The following is a 23,718-nucleotide window of genomic DNA, read 5'->3' on the forward strand; positions in this document are numbered from 1 at the left end:
CTTTTTCCGGCTTATTTCTTAAGTTTTTGCAGTCTTTGATTCCTTTATTCAGTTTGACTCAGAAAGGAGCTCAAAGTTGAGGAACCACTTCACATGCATATATATATATATGATGTAACGGGCTATTATGCTTTAAGGTTCCCAATGTTTGTCCAGAAATGGACATCTCTATCCTCTCTCCAAAAATACAATGAATTTTCACCTCCTACATCTCGCATGAAGCAGAATTCACTTATTTTCCTCATCAAGAAAAATTGAGTGGTTTCGATCAAACATAGTTGCACAAATTCTTGCAAAAATCCTCGACTATATGGTCAGAATGTCTGAGAAATGATGTCGGGATGAATTATTCTTGACATTATCATGCATGAAGATTTATATATGATTGATCATCAGGAAGGAAGCTGGATGTCATCAAGATTTTGTTTCAAGTGACAATATATGTATATACACACACACATATACATAATTTTGATTGTAACATCTGTAAATTCATGTTCTTGGCAGGACGAGATCACGAGCCCCCTCGGAGCTCAACTGTTCGAATTTTGCGAGTCCGAATTATTCCCGGAAACACTGCAAAATTCAGATGTCGCGTCGAGTTCAAATTGCTGCTATGAGGAGCACTCCTCCTATCCAACAAATCTCTCCACCACTCCAGATATGAACAAGTACCAAAACAGCAGCGTAGATCATGAGATCAAGCAGCCGCAGCCCGTCTCGGCTGCAGCCAACGACGCCGACAGTCACCGCCACCAGAAACAGCAACCTGTCGATAATCTTGGACGACCCGGCGGAAGATCAGCTAGAGAACGACATCTCAGCTTCCATAGATTTCACCCCTTCACCATCCTTTTCAGCCCCTAATCATCAATACCTTAGCAACAACAATCAAGAACCATTCAGCAATATCTCTTCCCTGAACAACCAGCTTTCATTAGGAGATATGGTGCAGGCAGCTCATCAATTTGGGCAGGAACGGTGGTCAACGGAGGTGGCTCCACCACCCCCCGGAGTGGTCCCGATGCTGGGACCGCCACTTCCGACGGCTTACGAAGAGGAATGTCTGCCTTCTGTGCCATCTTATATCCGCCTCAGATCCTCTCAACCTGCCTGCTCCATAATGGACCCCATGATGGCGCCGTATTTGCCGTCAGGCGGCATGGGAGGTCCATTTTCTGCTGAAAATTCAGGGATTTTCACAGGAAGCGGGTTGATGCTGGGAACTGATCTTTCTTCACATCAAGAACTGGAATTTCAAGGAGATAATGGTGGGCTGTTTCTGCCTGATACAATGCAAAGGGTTTTCAACTGCTCCAGTGAACTTCAGGTACTTAGATTAAAGCTCATGAACTTATAATTTGTAAATTAGGGGTTGTTTGGATAAAATGTTTGTTGTTGTTCTTATTCTCCTCCATTATTAAGGCACTTAGCAGTGAGAGTCAGCATCTAGTTCATGGAGGAGGAAGCACTACTCCTCTGGCATCAGAGATTTCAAGTCTTGAAGATCCCACTTTTAAGGTGGGCAAACTCTCTGTTGAAGAAAGAAAGAGGAAGATCCATAGATACATGAAGAAAAGGAATGAAAGGAACTTCAGCAAGAAAATCAAGGTCCTCTCTCTCTCTTTGTTGTCTGGGCCTAGACAAGAAATCTGTGTCTGATACATGTAATATGTTGAACATTGGTTGCAATATGATTAAACCTTCTAGTTAGTTCATGAAAAACTCAGTTGTGCATTGTGGTTTTTGAGTGAATATAATAGTGTCGAAACGTTTAAAATCGACATTAACTCGTGATATTCAAACAATTTCGGTGAATTTGCTGTCATGGAGTCGAAGTTCTTGATTGTCAATCATGTCAGTCCATAGACATTCTTCTAATGGTGAAAGTTGGCAAATTGCAGTATGCTTGCCGCAAGACGCTTGCAGACAGCAGGCCTAGGGTCAGAGGAAGGTTTGCGAAGAATGATGAACTGGGAGAACTCGCCAGAACTACCGGAAGCAACCACGAAGACGACACCGATGAAGATGTCAGCCTGTTTTCAAATTCGAATATCCCTGATCACCAAAGAAAGGTATATATATACATACACAGTTCAAAATCATCACATTCTATCTAGCAACATTGAGTGAACATGACATCAGTTGGTAGACATCTTACCTTTCCAAAATCATGATGACATCTTTAAAATGCCTTAAACGTATCTTTGGTGCCGTAATTTAAGATATTTAATGTTTTATTTTTTAATTTTTAGAATTGTATCATGCATTTTTTCAATTTTTGTTATTTCAATCTTTTTTCTTTTGTCGAATTTCACTCTTCTCACGGAAAGATATATATCAATCTTATGTGATCTTTTAAAATTGAGGTTATTATTACTATTGACTAATTTTTAAGGGCAAAATACCTTTTTAGTCCCATAAAACGAGAGTAGAATTTTGTTTGGTACAACAACAATGCTTTTAATCCCATAAAATTCAATCACGCATTTTTAGTCCTAAAAAGCAATGTGCATTGTGATTTTGGGACTAAAAAGACCTTATTTTGGACTAAAAAAGGGTTGTAGTTTTGAGACTAAAAAGTCCTAATATCATACCTTTTTTGGCCAAAAATTCGTGGTTTTGAGTTTTATGGGATTAAAAGCATCACTTGTCATAGTTGTGGTATCAAAAAAAGTTTTGCGTTTATTTTATGGGACTAGCATTTTGCCCTTTAACTTTTTAAGCACTAGAAAAAATATGACTTTCCACTACGATTAATTATTATAGCAAAAAAAAAAAAAATTACGGTAAAAACAAATCAACCACGGCTGTGCAACGACTGTTGACCATTGTTTCTGCAAGTGTAGCCAAAATAATAGCTATAGTCAAAATCATGGTGAATGTTTTGGCTATGGCTCAAAAAACCATAGCGAATATTAATATTGTAGTAATAAAATTAAGTTTTTGCTTTGGTTTTATTTAACCGTGATTAATAGTGTTGATTTACCATGATTTTGAGTTGTGATTATTAATAGTGTAGCGAAAACTCAATATTTTTTTTTAGTGTAGGTAGCATTTTAGTCCTACATCAATTTAATTTTTTTAATTTCAATCTTTTTTTCTACGAAATTCACCTTTCTCGTCATTGGAGGTGAACTTCAGTGAGAAAATGACTAAGAAAACAAAAATTTTAAAAAGATATAAGACCAAAATACTATTTTAAAAAATTAGATAAAAATAAAAAATAATTTCGGTCACGAAACCAAAAATACATGTAATCTTGAATTTAAGTACTAGACTTCACAAAAGAATGTGGCCTACATGTCATGTAGCATGTTAAAGATATTAAACATTTAAGATTTTTAAATTAAACTCGTCTGCTGGACTTGCGCTCGTGTTAACTAGAAAGAATACAATTAAAACTTCTTCTTATTTTTTTCAGAACTTAAACTTTTAGATGAGACGATGTGTAATAAACATATTCATGTCTGATTCTTGCACAGGTGAATGTGAAAGAAGAAGAGGACTTGGACTCCTCAGACATCTTCGCACACATAAGTGGAGTAAATTCCTTCAAATGCAACTACCCCATCCAATCATGGATTTGAGGAGATCAGTACTGTTTTTCCCACTGTAGCCCTTTCAGCAATTTTGCATCATCAGATGAATACGTTCTCAAGTAGTAGGAAGAGGGAAAAAAATAAAAAAAAAAATAAAATGACACACTTGCTTTTACAACATATATTTTTACAAAAAAAAGACAAAAGAGAGATGTGTAATAGTCATTTTACTTGTTGCAATAATAGTGTAACTTTGTATATACTATACAAGTGATCAATGACATTGTAGAAAAAACTTTAGCACAAATTAAACTAAACTTTGATAGAAAGCAATATGAGTACGTACGTACAATCGAAGGAGAAATCGAAAATGGTTATTGTTGTATTGTTTTTTTTTTCTTCTTAATTTGTATATTAGTCGATTAATTTCACATTTGAGTAAAAGGGCATCGTCTCTTTTAAGATACGTACGTACGAGAATATATTTTTCGGATAGATATTATCTATTTACATACATTCTCCAAATATATATATATAATTTTCAACCAAAATCTAGAGGTTTTGATTTTCAGGTTGAAGACACCTTTTTTATTTAAATTTATTTTTATTAATAATTGATTGTCAATACATAGTGTCGTAGTTGTGGATTATCGATAAAAAATTATTAATTCATTATTGTAAAGTTCGAGTTCTTCTATTATAAGATGGTGCTTCATCTTATATTTTATTTTAAATACACGACGTCATGCTCATAAATAAAATTGTATGGATTATATATCTAACGAACCTTTTATATATGCATGTTGTGTATATATTAAATACAATATCAAATGAAAGAATAATCTGAAATAAAAAATTTAATTTTTAGTATTTAATATAATTATATATATATACTATTATATTAAGCCTAAGTTTCTTAGAGTAACTAATTTGGTCCGACAAATATTACATTTACTATCTTATTCATTAGTCAAAATTTATAGAAAATTACTAAAATTTTCAAAAATATTGAATAAAAATCCACATTTATGGCCAACTGACTTATTATAGACTTATTACAACCCGAATAATTTTTTTATGATCAAACTACCATTATAATAGTAAAGATATGTTGAGTATCACACACAACAGTAGTAGGTTGCAGCAGCCACGGTTACGGAGTTGGAGCTCAAGGTTGAAGAAGAAGACATGTTTGATACTAGATAGTCGTGTTTTTCATATTACGATTTCTTTCTTTTCTTATGTGTGTGGCTGAGTTGCTGGATCTATTTATTGGATAGAAATAAATGTCATCGTATTGGTATTAGATGTAATTTTCTTAAATCATAACAAATTTTTATATAATTATGTCAAAATTTAGGCCAGAACCATATAATTAATCATATATATAAATAAATAGAAAAAGGTGGAAAATTAAATTTCATTCTTGAAAAAACAAATAAAAATCCCCAAGAGGTCTACGTTAGTTTCATTGGAACTTTCAAAAAACTTTTACAATGTGAGTTTTCCACCTTAAAATTATAAATCAGATGGCAAATGCATGACAGTGAATAGGGATATTTGTAGCCCACCTTACCTTGAAACATTAGTCCTAATAACATAATTTCTCGTACATCGTAATTAATGCTCTAATTTTGAAATTATCAAATAGCAGTTGACATGTTAATCTAGAGTGTAGACATAGACAAAGCTGTAATTATTTGACCATTCACTTTACTAATGTTTGGTTATGTATGTCCATTTTCAAAGTTGGCTTCCATACCATTCACTTCTCTTGATGTTTTGCATATTTAAATAAACAAAGAATGCACCATCTATGCATATCATATCACTACAAGATAATAGGGTTTTAGAGACGGATTTTCGACCTAAAATTGGAAGACGGAAATTTCTGTTTCCAGAAGTACGGCTCAAAGGGTTTGCAACAGTTTGTATTTTGTGTTGGGAATAAATTGTAAAGAAAGTTGTAAGTTAAACGATAATAAAATTGTAAATGTTTGAAAATAAAAGTTAAAAGTAAAAAAAAAAAATTGAGTCGGAGTGTTTGGAAAAACAACTTAATAGATTTAATTTTATGAATAACTTGCAGAAGTTGGTAAGGAGTTGCTTATAGCTTTTAATTAAATTAATTTAATTAAACAGTTAGAATAAGTCAAGATTTTATCTGCCTTCTGCAAGATAGAAATTTTTTTAATTTAGAATATCCCTATCAATCAAGATTTTTTTTTTGGATAGAAGCGAGAATTACATTATTACGTTAATGTTTGAATAAATTAAATAATTGAGCAAATTTCAATTCAAGCAATACACCAATAGAACTAAACATTATGAAATTATAAATTACAAAAAATTACATAAAAATAAAATAAACACTGATCATACATATAATGAAACTCAAATTCATAATTTCGAACTGGATCAGCAACTCTTAAAAATTTGAAACTACATCAAGAATTTGGAGCTATTAATTTAATTGTCCATATTAAGAGTTATTTGGGTCCCCACTTCATAAAAATTTGAATTTTTGAATTTCAGAAATGGATATGGGCAAGAAGAAGACAAAAAATCACTCCTGTCAATTGTTAGTGACCAGGACAAGTTAATTATAAACTATTATTAATGTTATATATATGTGAAAGGTTTGAATATGTTGATTATTTATCAATATTTATATACAAGAATAGCGATTTAACTTATTAAAAGTACATTAATACTCTTATATATAAGTCCGTAATGTTTTTGCATGGGATGTAAATAAAAGTGGATATAAGAAAAAAGAAAATTTTTGTCCCGTAACTTTGGTTTGAATATATTTTGGTCATTTATCTTTGATAATATTAGATTTAGTTATTTATTTATCAATTTCGCAAAAAATTGGTCCTTTAGCCTAATTTATGACTCTTTTATTCTTTTGATGACAAAGGCTAATAGCCCATTCTAATACTTTAAGTGTAATGTAAACAAATATTTTTTCAATGAGCCTAAACTCTTATACCATTTTAGGGTAGCATTAGCTACAAGATGCAAAATGAATGGATAAATATGGACTAAATTGCTCTTGAAAAGCTATGTAGAGGTAAAATTATTTGAAATTGGGTCAAATGACTAAAATTGAACAATGTTGAAAGTTAGCGGACTAAAAATAAAATGGGTAAATTTAAATAATTAAAATTAATAACATGCAAACTTATAGGACTAAACAAATAATCGAGGGTAAATATTAATTTTCATTCAATTTTTTTGCTGAAGTTAGCAAATTCTGTGAGTTTTACAAACAGGTGAATCTATATATTGAACAAAAACAAACATTAGGAGTACTAATTGTAATTTTTCAAGTCATAAGGAGTTTTCATATAATTATACCGAATCTTATGGAAAAACCGTGTAATTATCCCCAACATAAAATCATCAACACATGATCTTCAAAACATATGCCATCAGTCATACATCCTTTATTTTCCCATTAAGATAAGGATAAGGGATAATTACACTCTCCTCCTCTGAGGTTTGGTGTAATTACATAATATTTTATGTAGCTTGAAAAATTATATTTAGTACCCCTGAGGTTTGCTTCTGTCTAACAAATAAGTTCATACGTTAGTGAAAATTCACTGAATTTGCTGATATTAACCAAAAAATAAAAGAAAAATTATATTTACCTCCTACTGACTTATAGTAGGTCATAAATCGTTTTATGATTAAATTATCCTCATATATCTTCACGTGTTAATGCATCTGAGGAGGTATATCTTCACTGTTATAAGCGTAGTATTGAAAATAATTATTGACTTTCAATAAGTCAGTAATAAGTCAATTGAGAGTAAATATTAATTTTTTTATTTAGTTTTTTTTGTTAATATAAGCAAATTCAGTGAATTTTGATTGATGAAGGGACTTATTTGTTAGAGAAAAGCAAATATCAGAAGTGTTAGATGTAATTTTTCAAACAATAAATTTTTTTTAATATAGTTATATCAGACCTTTAGGAAGAAGAATGTAACTATTTCTAATGATAACTACAAACATTGTGATCCTTAACGCAGTGGGACTACACAAAAATCACAATATGCCAATTAAACTCATTCATTTATGCAATGAAACACAGACTAAAACCGGCATCACCTATGTATTTGCTAACCTCTGCAGCACCACAAATATTGTCTTAGCCCTACAACATTGTGGCCACCTATCCCTCAACTAGTTCATCACTAATGCTCACCACATGTTTGAATATTTGTCTCAATTAATTTGAGTTTATTATAATTTTAATTTATTGATCGAATCGATATATTAATCAATTTATAATATTAATATAATAATATGATCACTATTTAACAAATAAAATTAAATTATACAGCTAGAAATAATTATTCTATTAACACACAAAATATCAATTATATATCTATATTAATATTCGACTAGTATGAATATACATATATATTATTTTTATTCAAAAGTTTAGATAATAATTCGTCATTCTTTTTGTTACTGAAAAAAGATTATTTATTAAATATTTATTCAAAATTAAATTAATGTGTACTATTTATAAAATCATTTTAAATTTTTTTAAAATAAAATATGTTCAGAAATAACAACTTATTCGATTCTAATAATATTCTGTCCATTTTAATCATTTTACCAATTAAAAAGTTTATTATGCTAAACACCCTAACATCTTATAAACTTTAACATCTTATTTTATCCAAACGATTTGAGAGCTTATTTTTAAAATAAGATCCAACATCTTATAAGCTCCTAAAATATTTTATAAAATGTAAGAGCTTATAAAATATTTTAAGAAAACTTAGCAAAACACCCTCTTAATCCAGGAAGCGACTATTGCAACATAGGCCAAACTTATACAAAGAACGACGCTTGCACTAAAAAAATAAATTTGATCTGTACACTGATTAAAATAAAAAATAAAAAGATCTGAATCTTACCATTGGATCAAAATTTTCTTAACAATACAAGCTTCAATTTATTAAAAATATTTAAATCAACACCAACATTTATTATTTATTTTTTCTATTAAAGAAAAAATAATAAATTTTAAAATGTCTCGTGCAATTTCATTAATTGTATCACAACCAAAGGTAGGTATACATGACTTGCAGACAACTGTAGTGAGTCAATTCTTGTAATTGGGAGGAGGGTCTAATTATTCCCCAACCACAAGTATACAACCACCACTACCACTTAAATTATGTATAAATTTAATTATGATAAATGGTCGCCAAATCTATATTCATATAAAAATAAATTTTTTATTTATAAACGACATTTTATGATACTACAATACTGTTTTATTTATTGTGTCGATAATATATTTAAGTTGAGTTTTTTTTTTTTTTTTTAATATGATGTGTTGGTGTACATATTTGAATTTTATTTATAATATATTTTAAAATGTGAAAGATTATTTATGATAAACAGACATGAACGACGTACCATCTTGAGTAGTCTTATTTAATATTTAGTATTTTAACACATTGCCGTCGCATGAAAACTCCGAATGTACAACCTTTATTTTATGGATGATAATGAAATTCAAAATTGAAACCTATATTAAACAACAAAGTCGTCTAAAAATTGGAATGGGTAAGGGAATAATTATTTAATATTTAATATTTTAATAAAATTTAATGAAAAATGCGTATTTTTGTTAATGTTTACAGGGCTAAGCTATGCTAATTTTTTACCATACGGACAGTGCAAGCAATATACAACAAAATTACGCTATGCCTAATTTTGAACTATAGACTCAGACTCAGTGCTAAGTAATAACCACTATTTCTTTTTTTTCATTTTTTTTGAATAGGAGGTGGTGGAAGGGTGGGGGGGGGGGTTAGCAACAGAGAAAAGTGATATTAGTTGAGCAGTTTTTCCCTTTTTGAAAATTTTATGAGGGAAGTAAAGTTAGGGCCTTAGGGGACTTTTTCTACAAAGCCACTTGTTTCATAAATTCATTCGACTTTAATCGCCATCACAAGTTGGAATATGTTTGTAAGATTGCGTGTTGTTTATCTAGGTATTTACAAATTATCCTAATAACAATAAAAAAAAAAGTCAAATACACAAATATCTAATTGAAAGTTATTCATTCTTACCAACAGAATCCAATCACCTACAAGTCAGGACATACCCTCAAAAGTACGATTCAACACAGTCCTAATAACAATAAAAAAAAAGTCAAATACACAAATATCTAATTGAAAGTGATTCATTTTTATCAACAGAATCCAATCACCATCACAGATCAGGACATACCCTTAAAAGTACGATTCAAAACAGTCCTAATAACAATAAAAAAAAAGTCAAATACACAAATATCTAATTGAAAGTGATTCATTCTTATCAACAGAATCCAATCACCATCACAGATCAGGACATGCCCTCAAGAGTACTATACACCGTTTATCAAGATACTTTCAAAAGTCCTCGCATCCATTAAAAGAATCAAATACACAATCATCTAATTGAAAGTGATTCGTTCTTACCAACTGAACTCAATCACCGTCACAAATCAGAAAATGCCCTGAAAACCATATGTTGTTTGTAAGGGCATGTATTGATTATTTTAATATAATTCTCGCATCCATTAAAAGAATCGAATGCATAATATCTATTTAAAAGTGACTCATTCTTACAGATTAAGTCATGATGAATTGGGTTGACCTGGCTTTTCACGTCCTACCAAACCAACCACAAAATTGTTCAAAGGTAGAGATCCAAAAGTCTCAAAAACAACAAGAAAGATGCCACTATTCTACTACCATACATGACAACATTAATCAAAATAGCATCCTATTTGGATAAGAGGTGCCCACATTAAATATCACCCTCATCATCACATTAAATTTTCATGTCCCATGAACACAACACCTCCAAATTTAATGTCCTTGTCCCAAAATTAGAGAGAAATATTTGGTTATAGCACTAAGTGTTTAATATAAGTTATAAAATTATATTGCATATAAAATTTTAGCAATAATCCAGACATGTTATTACAAAATAGTACCTATCTCGTATTTTATTTAATATATATATATTATTATATAATGTAAATTATATATCATTGTTTTAGAATAAATGTTTTACTATACTAACATATGTATATATATTATCTTGTTAATAGTGTACGATTTATTATATTATTTAATTTATTCAAATTTAAAAATTAATTTAATAGATTAATAGTTCAAATCAATAAATATATTTAAATTAAATAAAAAATAAATTATTTTAAAAATTAACATAAATCCACGATCAAGATTTAAATTTAAAAATCATGTATTTATGTCTAATAATGTGCGTATAAAAAATAGTGATCCACAGAGATTAAATGTCACATGTTTGAGGAATAGGACAACGGTCCACTGTGTCCTTCCTTTTGTCTTCGGACTTCATTTGTTTTTAATGGCCGATGCGTCTGTTCATATGCGCTCGCCTTTTGCCGCCTAGTGGGCAACAGGGCATATGACTCCTGTATCTCATCGTGCATACCAGCTCATACACATATACTTCATTCTCTCTCTCTCTCTCTCTCTCTCCACTTTCTCTCACCTCCTATACACACAGAATAGTTTACACTCATAAATATATATTCATTTTTCTGGAGTTTTCGGCATTTATCATCAGTTCTTATTTTGAATTATAGTTTATATCTAACACGGCCGCGGAATAGGGGGGCCGGAGGCTTGATTGGACCATGAAAACACAAGAATTTGTGGCGTGTGGGACCGACCATGCAAATTTTCCAAGACCAAACGTGGCTTACGCCATTGTATAACCATTTTTCAGTTGAGTTTCTCAGTTTGGCTTTCTAGATGGGTGCTTGTATTTATGTGGGGTATCTGTAGTTTGCTATACTGGTTTAGTTTTCAACAACTGGGATCTGTTTTTTTGTGAACTCAGTAATTTCTAGTTGTGGGTTGAAAAGATTGGAGTAGTGGGGATGAAAGCTTAAGTTCTTCTTCCATGTGAAGGTTGGTAAAGTTTTTCGCTTTTTTCTCTTTTGCCATCCCATGTGTTCTTGTTTTACTTTGAGCTTACGTGTGGTGTTTTTCTTGTTAATTTTGGTAAGTTTTTCACTTTGTGAGTATGTCTTGGGAATGAATTTAAAAGGGTTTTCTTTGATGGGTTTTAGCTTTTTCTCCTGGAGATGAATGCAGAGGTTGCTTCAAGTATTGGATTGATGGTAGTGTTTTGGCTTTGAGTCCATATCTTTAGGTGAGTAAGTAGTCCTTTTGATGCATGTTTATGATGTGTTGAATTGTTTTATTACTGAGTCTCTACTTCCTTTGTGTGTTTTCTTGTGGTTATTAGTTTGAGGAGTTATTTTAAGGTTCTAGAGTTCATTGGAAAGGTTTGTGACTTACACTTCTGTGATTGTAAGTGAAATTACTAGAATATTGTTAGTATTTTGTTGGATTTGATTGGCTAGGTTCTTCTCTTTTATGCTAGTAGAATCTTGTTGGAGCATATGTAGAATCTAGGCTAGTTGCACCCACTTCTCTGTATTGGTCAGTGCATCCTCGTCTGTCTGATGGTTTGTTTTGATATTCAGACAAGAATAGTTGAATAAGAACTCGTTATTTATCTTAATGCTTTTCTACATGGTTGATGATTAAGAACCATTTTATATTCCAGAGTCACGTGAAAGTTTTAACTCAAAACTTTTCCTGTTCGCTTGTCTTTTATCTGGTTAAGAATCTTGTGTTTTCACCTTCCCTTATGCTTTATCATGTAAGTGATATTTTCCCTACTGATGCTACATTGTTGATTGCATACAATATATAATGATTGTAAGGAGGAAAGGCGAGCAGCTATTCTTGAGTTTGAGTGTATGTTACTAATCCTATTTTCTTGAACATTGAGCTGCCGTCTTTCCTATTTGTTCTTATTGATCTATGAGACCATGTGTTAAGAGATAAGACCCCTTTCCAGAGGATTTTCTATTAATGTTTCTAGTAAAACCTTTTTTCATCTGATTCAGTGGTTTAACTTGTATGTTAATTGTTTATCGATTTCTGGCGCTCTGTGGGATGTTATTCACTTCTTTTCTGTTTGTTATGGATTGCCATTCAAACCAAATTGTACTAACTTCTTATTTTATTTTGTTTCCAGATTGGTTCAGAGTATCATTTGCTTGACAGAGAGCTCGGCGCTGAGTTTTTAATCTTAGTGGGTTTGTGTAATCAGAAGCTTGAAGTGAAAAAGTACTATTTCGCCATTAATGTATTCTTCTCCCTTGAGGACGGGATATGGACGGTGTAAGCATGAACGTCCAGAAAGAGAGTAGGAAGGACAAGAACACAGTGCAGTATGCTACTGAAAGTCTAGAACCGAAAGGAGAAAGACTTGTTTCCAACAGATGCGGGAGTGAATTAGATCCTCCGCAAGCTCCGATATCAAGTGTTAGAGGATCAACAGCAAGTTCTTCCTGCCGGGAGTTGTTTCTTGCAAATATTCGTGGTCTCCATAGTACTATCCCTGAGCAAATTATCACATTCGATGAAAAGTATGTTCTTCATTGCCTTGAATTGATACGGTATTGTGCATTGAGTGCTGCAGCTTGGAATTCTGTCCAGAAAGTGCGTGTTTTGCCTAATGACTCGAGTAATTTAGCAGAAAGCAAAACTAGATGTTTGTATAATATGGCTGGATTAGCTATTGAATGTCCTTTGGTTTCTGAAACCGACGTAATCGTTGAATCTACTGATGAGTGGCCTATTGGCAGCATCACGGGTAGCCAGAGCATGATAAACATCCTGAAGAGCCCTTTGCTTAAAGAATTTGGCTCGAATGACTTTGATGTCAATTTTAGTCGAACAAGTTTAGTTGATGCTGGCAAACCAGTTTATTCTGACTTCCCTGGCTCTCCACGTGATTTAAGCAATCCGTTATCGCATAAGCCCCAAAAGGAGGTACCAGTTCTTGATCATAGAAATGTATCTGCACTGGGGCATAAAAGGCTTGTTTCTATATCGAGCACAAACTCGAGTTCCTCTGACAAGTCATCTTCTTCTGCATCGGCTGCTTCATATCAGGGAATGCTGCAGTGTACGTGGAATGATGGGTTACCGCACCATGTTTTCAGCGTCGATGATAAGAACGAGGTTTATGTAGCCAACTTGTTGAGAGTCGAGTCTTTGGAATCCAAGGTTTTGGATTATGTCTACACTTTCCATTCAAGTAAAAAAGGCAAGAAAGACTGTGATATTCAAGAACTCGAGCTGGAACTTGTCGGCAAGATGCGCGTTTCTACTTCAATCACATTGTGTTCAAATAATTCAGAAGTCCGGGAGACTCAGTTTGTTCTGTCAGTTTCCAGTGATGATCCAACAGGGGAGCTTCAAGTCTCGACTCATGTCCAACGGAAGAATAAGAGATTGACAAGTAAGGTGGTCAATGCTCTCCTGCCCAGCCACTCTTATAAACGAAGATCATCTTCGAAATTTTGGGGGTCAAGTGCTATTTTTGAAGATGCTCCTTGGGAGCCATCTGCAGACATGCGTAACAGTGTCGATTGGGTCAAGGCCAGAGCAGAAAACATTTATTTCCTGAATCTTGAGTTGGCTGCCATTATCGTAAAAGACATCTGCAAGAACCGTGAGGAGGCTGACGTAGGAGGATGGGGGCTGAAATTCCTCAGAAAATCAGGGAATGATGCTTCTCTAGAAACTTCCGTACCTTCCAAATGCTCCCGAGATGATGGGGAATGCGCAACGAGCATAGACGTTCTAATTCCTGCAGGCCTTCACGGTGGACCAAGAACAAGAATCGGTGGCCCTTCAAGTCTTACTGAGAGGTGGATCTCTGGTGGCCGTTGCGATTGCGGTGGCTGGGATATCGGCTGCCCAATAACAGTTCTCAACATCAGGTCAAGTAGTGCGGATTCTTCATCTGAGATGGCTGATTCAGGGGAATGCAAGTCCACTGATCTCTTCATTCAGGTTTGGAGATCATCTTCCTCCATTTCTTTCTTGCCCGAATGAAGTTTACCACACCCATTCAATCAGTCAGTTTTCGTAGTATACCAATTACACGAAAAGTGCAAAACATAGATGTAACCATGCCCTTTTGCTAATTCTTACAGGGTTCAAAACAAGAAGTACCAGCATTGAAAATGGTGAATATCCACGAGGGTTTGTACTACATCCATTTCCAATCAACTCTGTCGACACTGCAGTCTTTTGCTATTACTGCTGCTATTATTCATTCTCGTAGTCCCCTTCTTCGATCAAAAGTGTACAGGAGGTGAAGTTATACAGGTTCTGGAGTTATTTTGTATAATTACAGCTACCACATTGATGTCACAAACTTAAATGATTTACATGTATGTTATAATCTTGGAGGTCAGCTTTTTTGCTGTTGCAACTAAATTGTTCTCTCTTCTTCACATGTCAGCGACGGAGCTGAAAACCCATTTAAATGATAAGAACCGGAACTTTAGAACCGTCTGGTCAACTTAAGATGCTGTTGTCCACGTTTGTCCAGGACCGACCCGTGAAGGTGGGACTAGAGCAACTGAAAGGTCCGGACATGAAAAGAACATGTGTAGGCTGTAAATTTCTAATCTAGATCAGATTTAACCAGATTGAAATTAATTATATGGTAAGTGAAAAAATACACTTATCGTGTAATTAGTGTAACGATGAAATAAAATGATGAATCATATAGTGATATATAATTTGTATTTACTTCACTGGGAGCCACTTGACTTGGAAGGAAGCTGATAGTACGCTGAAGAAAGGTGGAAAGTTGGGAGAGGTACGCTGAAGAAAGGTGGAAAGATGGGAGACATAGCAAGATCAGAGGGAGATTCAGAATCCTTGCAACAAACTAGTAACCACCTCTATAGAAAACAAACGACGCGTTGCTGAAGTTGGGATGATTTATCTGAACGGAACACCGATGTTTGGGAATTCATACTTGTCACATGTTCAACCATAAATGTTTTTATAAATAACAAGTCAAATATTGAAAAATTCAATATACACATGCTATGTGTACAAAATCTTTCTCTAAATAAAATACATTATGCGATCTTTATACACGTTACATGTGTATGTTGAATGGAGTAGGAGGTGAAATATGATTTAAAATAGAAATTCCAATCCGTTACCGGACCCTGTTGTATCAGCCACTTGTAGGGGGTTTATGAACAATACAAGGAATTATCATTTAAAACAAGAAGCTACCATTTTTAGTCTGAAAATTGGCAAGTGTAGAAGGAAAACAAGCCTGATCGGAAGTTGTGGAATTGACATCATACAAAGCTAGCAAAAGATGTTCCTAAAGCATATAGATTATGCTTCATGCATGATTTGATCCGAAGTCCATATGATGATTACAAGGACAAATGGTTTTTTGCAGTGGTTTTAGAGATGGACTTAGAGTAGCCATACATGATTTGGTGGAATTGAGTCATAATCCAATAATGTTTGTTTATTACAAATGTATTAAGAAAGAAATTAGGGCTTAGGAGGTCTGAAATATGACAATAAGGCCAAGAAAGTTTGAAGAAAAGTAAGAAATACAACCAAGTTAACAACTCCTTTGTAATGAATCCATGGGCTGGAGTAACCCCTGATCTGTCTCCTCAGCGTGTGAAATTCATGCGTCAATCTTATGTCTTCAGAACTCAGCCTGTACAGTATTCCCGGCAACTTCTCCACATCGTCTGAATTTCCTTGAATGATTCCTCTTTTTTCCAGGAGTTTTGCATCTTTGGTTGTCTGAATTATATCGCTCATAACCCGAAGGTAAGAGCTAACTTCTTGCCTATGTTTCCCCGGTTGCTGATGACTTATCTCATACGTCTTCAAGTTTCGGAATATTAACTCCGTATGATCATCAACGGGAAAAACAGGCAGATAAAGATATGCCCAGACATAGTAACTCTTGAAACAAATGCTTCTAGCTCCCCCACTCTTGAGTTTCTTGATATGAACACCAGCCCGTTTCAATTCTGTCGCACACGGAAAAACTCTTTTGCGATCATCAATTGCACTACGAAAGCCAATGGCATTGAGAAACATTCTTACACGATCAAAATTGTTAGGCGGGGAAGTTTCATTGCCATCGTCAATGGCTCTAGCAAAAATTCTTTCATAATCCCCAATATCCTCTTCATTGGCTTCCAAGTCAATGTCATCGTCTGCTTCATATTCACCAGAAAGATCACCTGATGTGCCCGGTCCGATCACCAGGTGTTGGAGGCCGTGGAGCATATCAGAAGGCTGCTGGTCTGCTAAGTTACTGCCCCATTTTAGAGGCACGTTTCTTTTAACTGCAGGCAAAATCAGCAACTCATACAAGGCCTTTTTACACAAATCTGATGGGGGTGTTTCCCATTTTCCTCTCGCAATCACGTCCTGGAAAAACTTTTGGTTCATTAATTCTTTGAGAATCACAAGTGGGATTTGGTTGCCGACGAAGAACATTGCCTCCAACCACTTCTTGATATCCTTCTTATTGTGTTTTCTGCCGAAAATGGGATCATTTGAAGGGTATTTGAGTTGCTCGGAACATCCAAGAATAAACAGCGCCAATTGGAGAAAGAAACAACCATCTTTGATCATCATCCATCGGAAATCAGATCCTGTTCCTGGTATTCTGTCAGCATACGTTTCCCTTGCTTCTTTTTCAACTTTCCTGATTGCTGTTGAGTAGATCTCCATAATTACTGAGGGGTCGTCCTCGGATGAATTTTTCAGAACATGCTTCCACGCCTTCTTCTTGGTGGCCTGCACTGCTTCTATGTCGATGCCGTACAAAGGGCCAAACCTTGGAAGTGAATCTTTCAGCCTCCCAACCTTATTATTGCCACTTGAAGCTTCTTTTTGCTGGCCGGGATTGTCACCGGATAATCTTGGCTGGCCGGAAGTTTCACCAGGATAACTCACTGGCCGGCTATCTGCGGCAGACTCTTTTACTTTGCTGGGACATCTAAGGATCCTTCGCGCAGGCTTTTCTGTGGATTCAGATTCAACCAGGGGCATGAGCTCGACTCCATTTACTCCCTTCAGAGCTTTGATTTGCTTACGTTTGCTGAAGTACATGATGTTACTTACTCCCAAACAGGAAAAAGTTGGAGCAATTTGAAAAGAAAATTTAGATAAACAGAGAAAGAAAGCATAAATTTCTGGCGAAATTTGGACTGGATTGTCTTTTTTTCTTGATGAATTTGTAAGAACTGCAAGAACACAGGCAGGTCAGGCCGACAACACCAGAGACTTGGGAGAAAATGTAGCAGTAAGCGAGGAGAGGAAAATGTGAGTGGAAATTCAACATTGTTGAAAATTTTAATCCAAATTCCAACCTAAACTTTTTGATAAGTATAATGTATCTATAGTGTTATTGATGCATAATTTCACAAAAATTAACAATAATGTAAATTTTGTGATTGGTTTGGTTCGATAAAATCTAATTGAAATATTTTTTTTAACATTTTTTAAATACTAAAAATGTAATTATTATCATTTAAATGCAATTTTTTATGAATTTATTGCAATTATGTTATAAATTTTATTCAGTAACAATCAAATACATTAATTTTTAATATTAATATATAAGGTAAATTACAGTCATTTTTTCTAAAATTTAAAAATAAATACTTACTCATTATTTAAAAAATTACAAATACTCTCTCATTTTAATGTTCTTTTAACATTAGACCCATTTCGTTATACTCTATTAAATTTTCATCTATTTTTATGCTAAATTGATAAAAATATATTTTTAGATTATAATTTTATATATTTTATGAACTAATATAACTTATAGATTTTTTTACATTACTCACTCTCAAGTTTCTTTTTATATTTTTTAAAGAGAAAAAGATTCAGTAAAAATAAAATAATAATTTCCACATCACCATCTAAAAGGTACATGATTATTTTATATTTAAGAAAAAATATTTGTAATTTTTTTAAAATAATAAAAAATATTTATAATTATATTAAGAAAGATAATTATAACTTACCCTAATATATATATAATTAATATTATAATAAATCAAATACCTCCATCAACTATTTCAACTACTTTTTCTCTTTTTCTTGCTGGTCTCCCTTCCCAAGTCAATAGCAACACCCAATGAGGCCTTTTGCTCACAATTAATTTTCTTCAAAAAAAGAAAATTTCCGTGGTGATTTTTAAGTCAATGGGGTCGTCCACTTCATTCCACCACACAAATTTTACATTATCTATATTTTATTATTAATAGAGAGTAATTCTTGTTTCGTGTATCATTTTGGTTTTATAGAGTGTGCGAATTCCACTGGATGCCAATTGTTGACTAAAAGCAGTGAAAAAAGAACTTCTTTTAGTTTTAACCAAGTTTTGATCTAATTAAATTAATTATAAAATATTGATCATATTATGAATCATGTTTTCTAGATGGAAAGACAACTTTGTATCCTTGCAAAGTGAGTAAATCTGGAAAGAAAACCTCCACCAAAGATGACGACGGTCTCCGCTGTGCGTACGGTTGTGGAAAGGCTTGATTATTTACTTTTGGCTGATGATGGAGTTCCGGCGAGATATGCAGGAGATTTGAGGGCTGGAATTGTACAGCTCCGGTTAGATCTCAGTGCAATAGAAGAATTCTTAATCGAGGCAGATGGAAGTAAAAATATCATTAATGGGGACTTGAGGAAACGAGTAACGCACCTAGCTTATGAGATCGAGGATGCTGTAGAATGTTACGCCCGACAGGAGGCTACAGGGAAATCATCAGGTGGTCTGATCATCAGTTACCTTCTCGAGTATTGCTTCACGGGCAGGAGCCTCCATAAGGATCTTTACATCTTCAGGAGCAGAATCGATCAGCTCAAACATTTCATGGACGCCGTCAATCCAGTAGCAAGAGCTGGTGCAAGACAAATATCCAGCAGCAGTAATTTGGATGAGCAAGAACAAGTAATTGGTGCAAATATTGATCATTCGCCGCCTGTCCTCATCGGGATGGAGGAAAATAAAGAGAGGTTGAGGTCGTATTTGCTGGGAGGAGGAAAACCTGAGTTGTCAGTGATTGCAATACGGGGTATGGGAGGTATCGGGAAGACGACTCTGGCAAAATTGTTGTACAATGACCCTTTGCTGGTGAAACATTTTGACAACCGTGCTTGGGCTGCAATAGGGCAGGACTTTCAGGCCAGAGATATTCTGGAGACTATGTTGCTCTCTCTTGCTTCGGGCCTGCGGAGTAAGAATGAGATCGCAGAGATGGAAACCATGGAGTTGATGGAGCAGCTTTACCAAGCCCAAAAGGGCAGGAGATACCTTATTGTTTTGGATGATCTCTGGTCTGAGGAGGCCTGGGACAACTTGCGGTTTGCCTTCCCGGATGACTGTAATGGAAGCAGAATTCTGATCACAACCTGGTCGATAAGAGTGGCAGCAATAGCCACAGATGTACTGGAGGTGCGCCCGTTGGGCATGGCAGAGAGTTGGCAACTGTTCGAAATCAAATCTGGACTGAATGACCCAGGTTTGTTTCCATCTCACTTCTATTATGTTCTTGGATGCATATGGTTGGAATCTTGAAATGTTGTATACAGATGCAACCGTGATCCATAGATATGCGATAGGTAGATGAACATTGGTTGGAATAGTATATGAAGCTTATATATACCAGTTAATTCAGACACCAAATCAAATTGTTACGCTAGAATAAAGGATTAATTACACTTGGATTTCCTCTAAAAATATAAAATTATATGTTCTCCCAAAAAAAATTTAAAAACCCCCTTAAAAGATTTACTGTTTACACCCGACCTTCTTATATTAAAATTTGGACGAAAAATATTGAGTTAACAAAAGGATTATGTAAAATTTTAGTTTTGTCCCTCATTTTATATTATCATGTAATAATTTGTACTTATAAGGGGAAAAAATGAAATGATATTAACCTCAATATTATTAGCTCTCTCTCTCTCTCTCTATATATATATATATACTTTATATTTAGCCTTTTATAAGTATAAGAGTATATATGAGAATGTTAAATGAAGGGCAAATTTAAAAATTGATTTAATTTATTTTACTAATATCAGTATTTTGTGTCCAATCCCTAACAGAAGAGAGTTAGATGTAAACAAATATTTTTTGGAGGGGGTGTAAGTGCATTTTAAATTTTTTTTAAGGGAAAGTGTACTTTGCATTTTCGAATAGAGTTTAAATGTAATTAACCTTAGAATAAATTAAATAAAGAGTTAATTACATTTAGAGCGTCCACTGAAAATTCAAAATTATACTTTTCTTCCAAACTTTTTGAAATTACACTTACAACCCTTTTCAAAATTTTCGTTTATAACTATATCTTTCCGTTAAAATTTGGATAGAAAATGCAGCCGATAACAAAAGAAAATCACAAAATTTCTAATATTACGCCTCATTTGGCATTTTACATAAATTATCGATAATATGCCAAATTCTTGTATTAGTCTTTCATAAATTATCATTACATAACTTATTATTATCTTATTTGCAAGAAAGATGTGGCTTTTACCTCTTTGTTTTCGTAATTATAGATATAGATCTATGTACATCTGCTATCACTCACGACTCTGAAATCTTAATCAAATGTTTCAATTATAAATGTCAAGAAAAATTGTCTTCTATTTACAATTGTGCAAATTATATTGGGATTACATAAATCTCATTTGCTTTTCCTCTTAGCAATCAAACTAGGCTTGTTCTTGCTCTAAGCAGAACAGTGTCAAAGCATGGAGAGTGACTTTTCTGCTAGTATGTGAACTGAATTACTAGGCAGAGTTTGATCTATGTAATTATATCAAATCAAATATTGTAATCATATGGTATTTTTGGATTAAATGTGTGTACTGCTTTTATCTTTGGTTTTTGGCAGACATTGAGTACATTGCAGCTGATAAGATGGAGGTGATTGGGAAGGAAATAGTCCGACATTGCGCAGGCGTCCCATTAGCTATAGCTGTGATCGGTGGTATCTTGAGGGCGAAGAATTTGGAATACTGGGATCTGATACTGCACAGACTGCAGCAAGACTTTCAAAACCTGCACCAAGACTTTCAACGTACTGTTAAGTCGGTATTGCATACTATAATTTTGAGCTACAAAGAATTACCATTTCATTTGAAGCCGTGTTTTATTTACTTGGGACATTTCCCACCGGATCAGGCTATATCAGTCGAAATATTGTACTTATTGTGGATGGCTGAAGGGCTGATATCAGCGGGAGATGAAAGTGGTAAAGCAAGAATTGAAGTTGCTGAAGATTATTTTAACGAATTGGTGAATAGAAGCTTGGTGATAGTGGAGGAACAGGAGCAGGCGTCATCCTCGAGAAGGTTCAAATCATGCCAGGTTCATGATCTAATACGTGATCTCTGTGAATGGAAAGGCACACGAGAAGAGTTTTTTCAGGTTATTGATTTTGGACCTGGAAATAAAAAGAGCTCCTCAACACACAGAGTTGCCATATATTTGAACAAGTTTGAAGATAGAAACGACTTTTCTGTAAACGTTCCTGAGGCCAAGCATATTAGAGCTATTCTTTTCTTTGATACAGAAAAATCTCTGCCTAGATCAACCTGGCCTAGAGAGTTTTCTGACCTTAAGGGGTTCCAATGGACAAGAGTTTTGAACTTTGATGGAGTTGATTTTCGAGTTAGAAAGCTTCCAAGAGGTATAGAGAAACTAGTTTACTTGAGGTACCTAGGTTTCCAAGGATGCTATCTCCTGGAGTTTCCATCTGCTTTAAGCAACTTTCCGTTCTTGGAAACGTTGGACTTACGTGTAAGAGTTTCCTGTGTAATGACTATACCGAATGTCCTGAGGAAGCTATCAAGATTGAGGCATCTATACTTTCCTTCAGCATTTCAAAGTGATACTAAAGATAAGTTGAAGCTGGACAGTTTGAAAAAGCTTGAAATACTTGAAAACTTCAATGCTAGCATATGTGATGCGGATGATCTCCTACAGCTTGAAAACCTTCAAATTCTGACAGGGATTGTGGATGGGCACAATGTGGACTTAAAGAACACTATCAGCACTTTGAATAGAGTTAAATTATTAGGCCGGTCGTCAATTGTGGTGAAAAACTTCGATTCTTACTCGGTGGCAAGGCTCTCTATTGTGGCAGCATTGCTAGAGTGTAACGCGCTTAATGCTTTGGACATAGAGGGATACATTGGTGAGTTACCACTTCATCGGGAGATTGGTTCAAATTTCACTGAGCTGGTGTTTAATGGATCTGAATTCAAACAAGACCCAATGCCAGTGCTAGGGAAGCTTCCCAATCTCAGGAGCCTTGTCCTGTGCAATGATGCATTTGTAGGAAAGCAAATGGTGTGTTGTGAGCTAAATTTCCCCCAACTCAGACGTCTTAAACTGGTAACGCTGCATTTGATAGAGGAGTTGGAGATGCAGACAGGAGCCTTGGCAAGGCTTACTATTTTGACAATCGAGCAGTGTGATAGATTGGAAACGATCCCTTATAAACTGGCAGGAATACCAACTCTCACGACATTGATGATCGGATCAATGCCAGAAGGATTCCAGAACGGAGTTAATAAACTCATCGAGGAAACGAGGGAATTAGCCAACGATGAGCTGACCGTCACGTTCTACGATTGTTGATTCCACCTCCCTCTTGGGGGGATGATTGAAGGAGGCAATGAGGTACTTCTCTATAGCCGTTATTTTCATTTCCAGATATTTTCTTGTTTCTCCGAGAAAAAACATCAACAGTTTGAAACAAATCCTCTTCTTCATGATCATGGAATGTATGTACGCATTGAGATATATAGCATGAACCAAAGTTACAATGATAGTTAAACTTGTCCGCTGTTGAAAAATCATAACATAAAGTTCTTCAGAAAGGGATAGAAAAAGCTAAGAATTACCTTATCACGTACATCCAAGAATCACCTACCGTTCCATGTCACGTGCATATAATTTTTCCTTAGATAAAATTGGTAACGTAAACTTTACACACTTGGCTTATATGAAATAAAATAAAAGATGCAACAAAAATTGAAAATCCAATCCGCCATTACTGTGCCTACACGAGATGATTTGTTCTCGTGTATTTTCTTAATTTGAGTATATATAGGATTAAGAGATTGTTGATGAGCATACGAGTTTGGTCAAATTGAATCAATTCTTATCTTCTGATACGTCT

The 23,718-nt window shown here is 34.2% G+C and overlaps 3 protein-coding genes across 9 annotated transcripts; all 3 read left to right on the forward strand.

The window, feature by feature from the left end:
* LOC105171735 (GATA transcription factor 17-like) lies at nt 736-4,008 on the forward strand. The gene is made up of 4 exons (XM_020697457.1): nt 736-1,330; nt 1,426-1,611; nt 1,905-2,075; nt 3,486-4,008. Exons 1-4 carry the CDS (start codon nt 947-949, stop codon nt 3,588-3,590), a joined length of 846 nt encoding a protein of 281 aa, XP_020553116.1. The 5' UTR covers nt 736-946; the 3' UTR covers nt 3,591-4,008.
* Nucleotides 11,017-15,480, forward strand: LOC105171736. 7 transcript variants are annotated; one of them, XM_011092939.2, is made up of 6 exons: nt 11,017-11,344; nt 11,460-11,530; nt 11,692-11,774; nt 12,672-14,500; nt 14,644-14,804; nt 14,955-15,480. In XM_011092939.2, the coding sequence occupies exons 4-6, from the start codon at nt 12,809-12,811 to the stop codon at nt 14,980-14,982; spliced, it is 1,881 nt and encodes a 626-aa protein (XP_011091241.1). In that variant the 5' UTR covers nt 11,017-11,344; nt 11,460-11,530; nt 11,692-11,774; nt 12,672-12,808; the 3' UTR covers nt 14,983-15,480. The 7 variants fall into 7 exon arrangements, with proteins under 7 accessions (XP_011091241.1, XP_020552737.1, XP_011091246.1 ...); XM_020697078.1 differs by lacking the exon at nt 11,692-11,774; XM_011092944.2 differs by lacking the exon at nt 11,017-11,344 and having other exon boundaries at nt 11,351-11,530; nt 14,644-14,818.
* On the forward strand, nt 18,870-23,398 carry LOC105171792 (probable disease resistance protein At1g58602). The gene is made up of 2 exons (XM_011093022.2): nt 18,870-20,043; nt 21,424-23,398. The coding sequence occupies exons 1-2, from the start codon at nt 19,014-19,016 to the stop codon at nt 23,172-23,174; spliced, it is 2,781 nt and encodes a 926-aa protein (XP_011091324.1). The 5' UTR covers nt 18,870-19,013; the 3' UTR covers nt 23,175-23,398.

The sequence above is a fragment of the Sesamum indicum genome, linkage group LG10 (genome assembly GCF_000512975.1).
Source record: "Sesamum indicum cultivar Zhongzhi No. 13 linkage group LG10, S_indicum_v1.0, whole genome shotgun sequence".
Taxonomy (NCBI): domain Eukaryota; kingdom Viridiplantae; phylum Streptophyta; class Magnoliopsida; order Lamiales; family Pedaliaceae; genus Sesamum; species Sesamum indicum.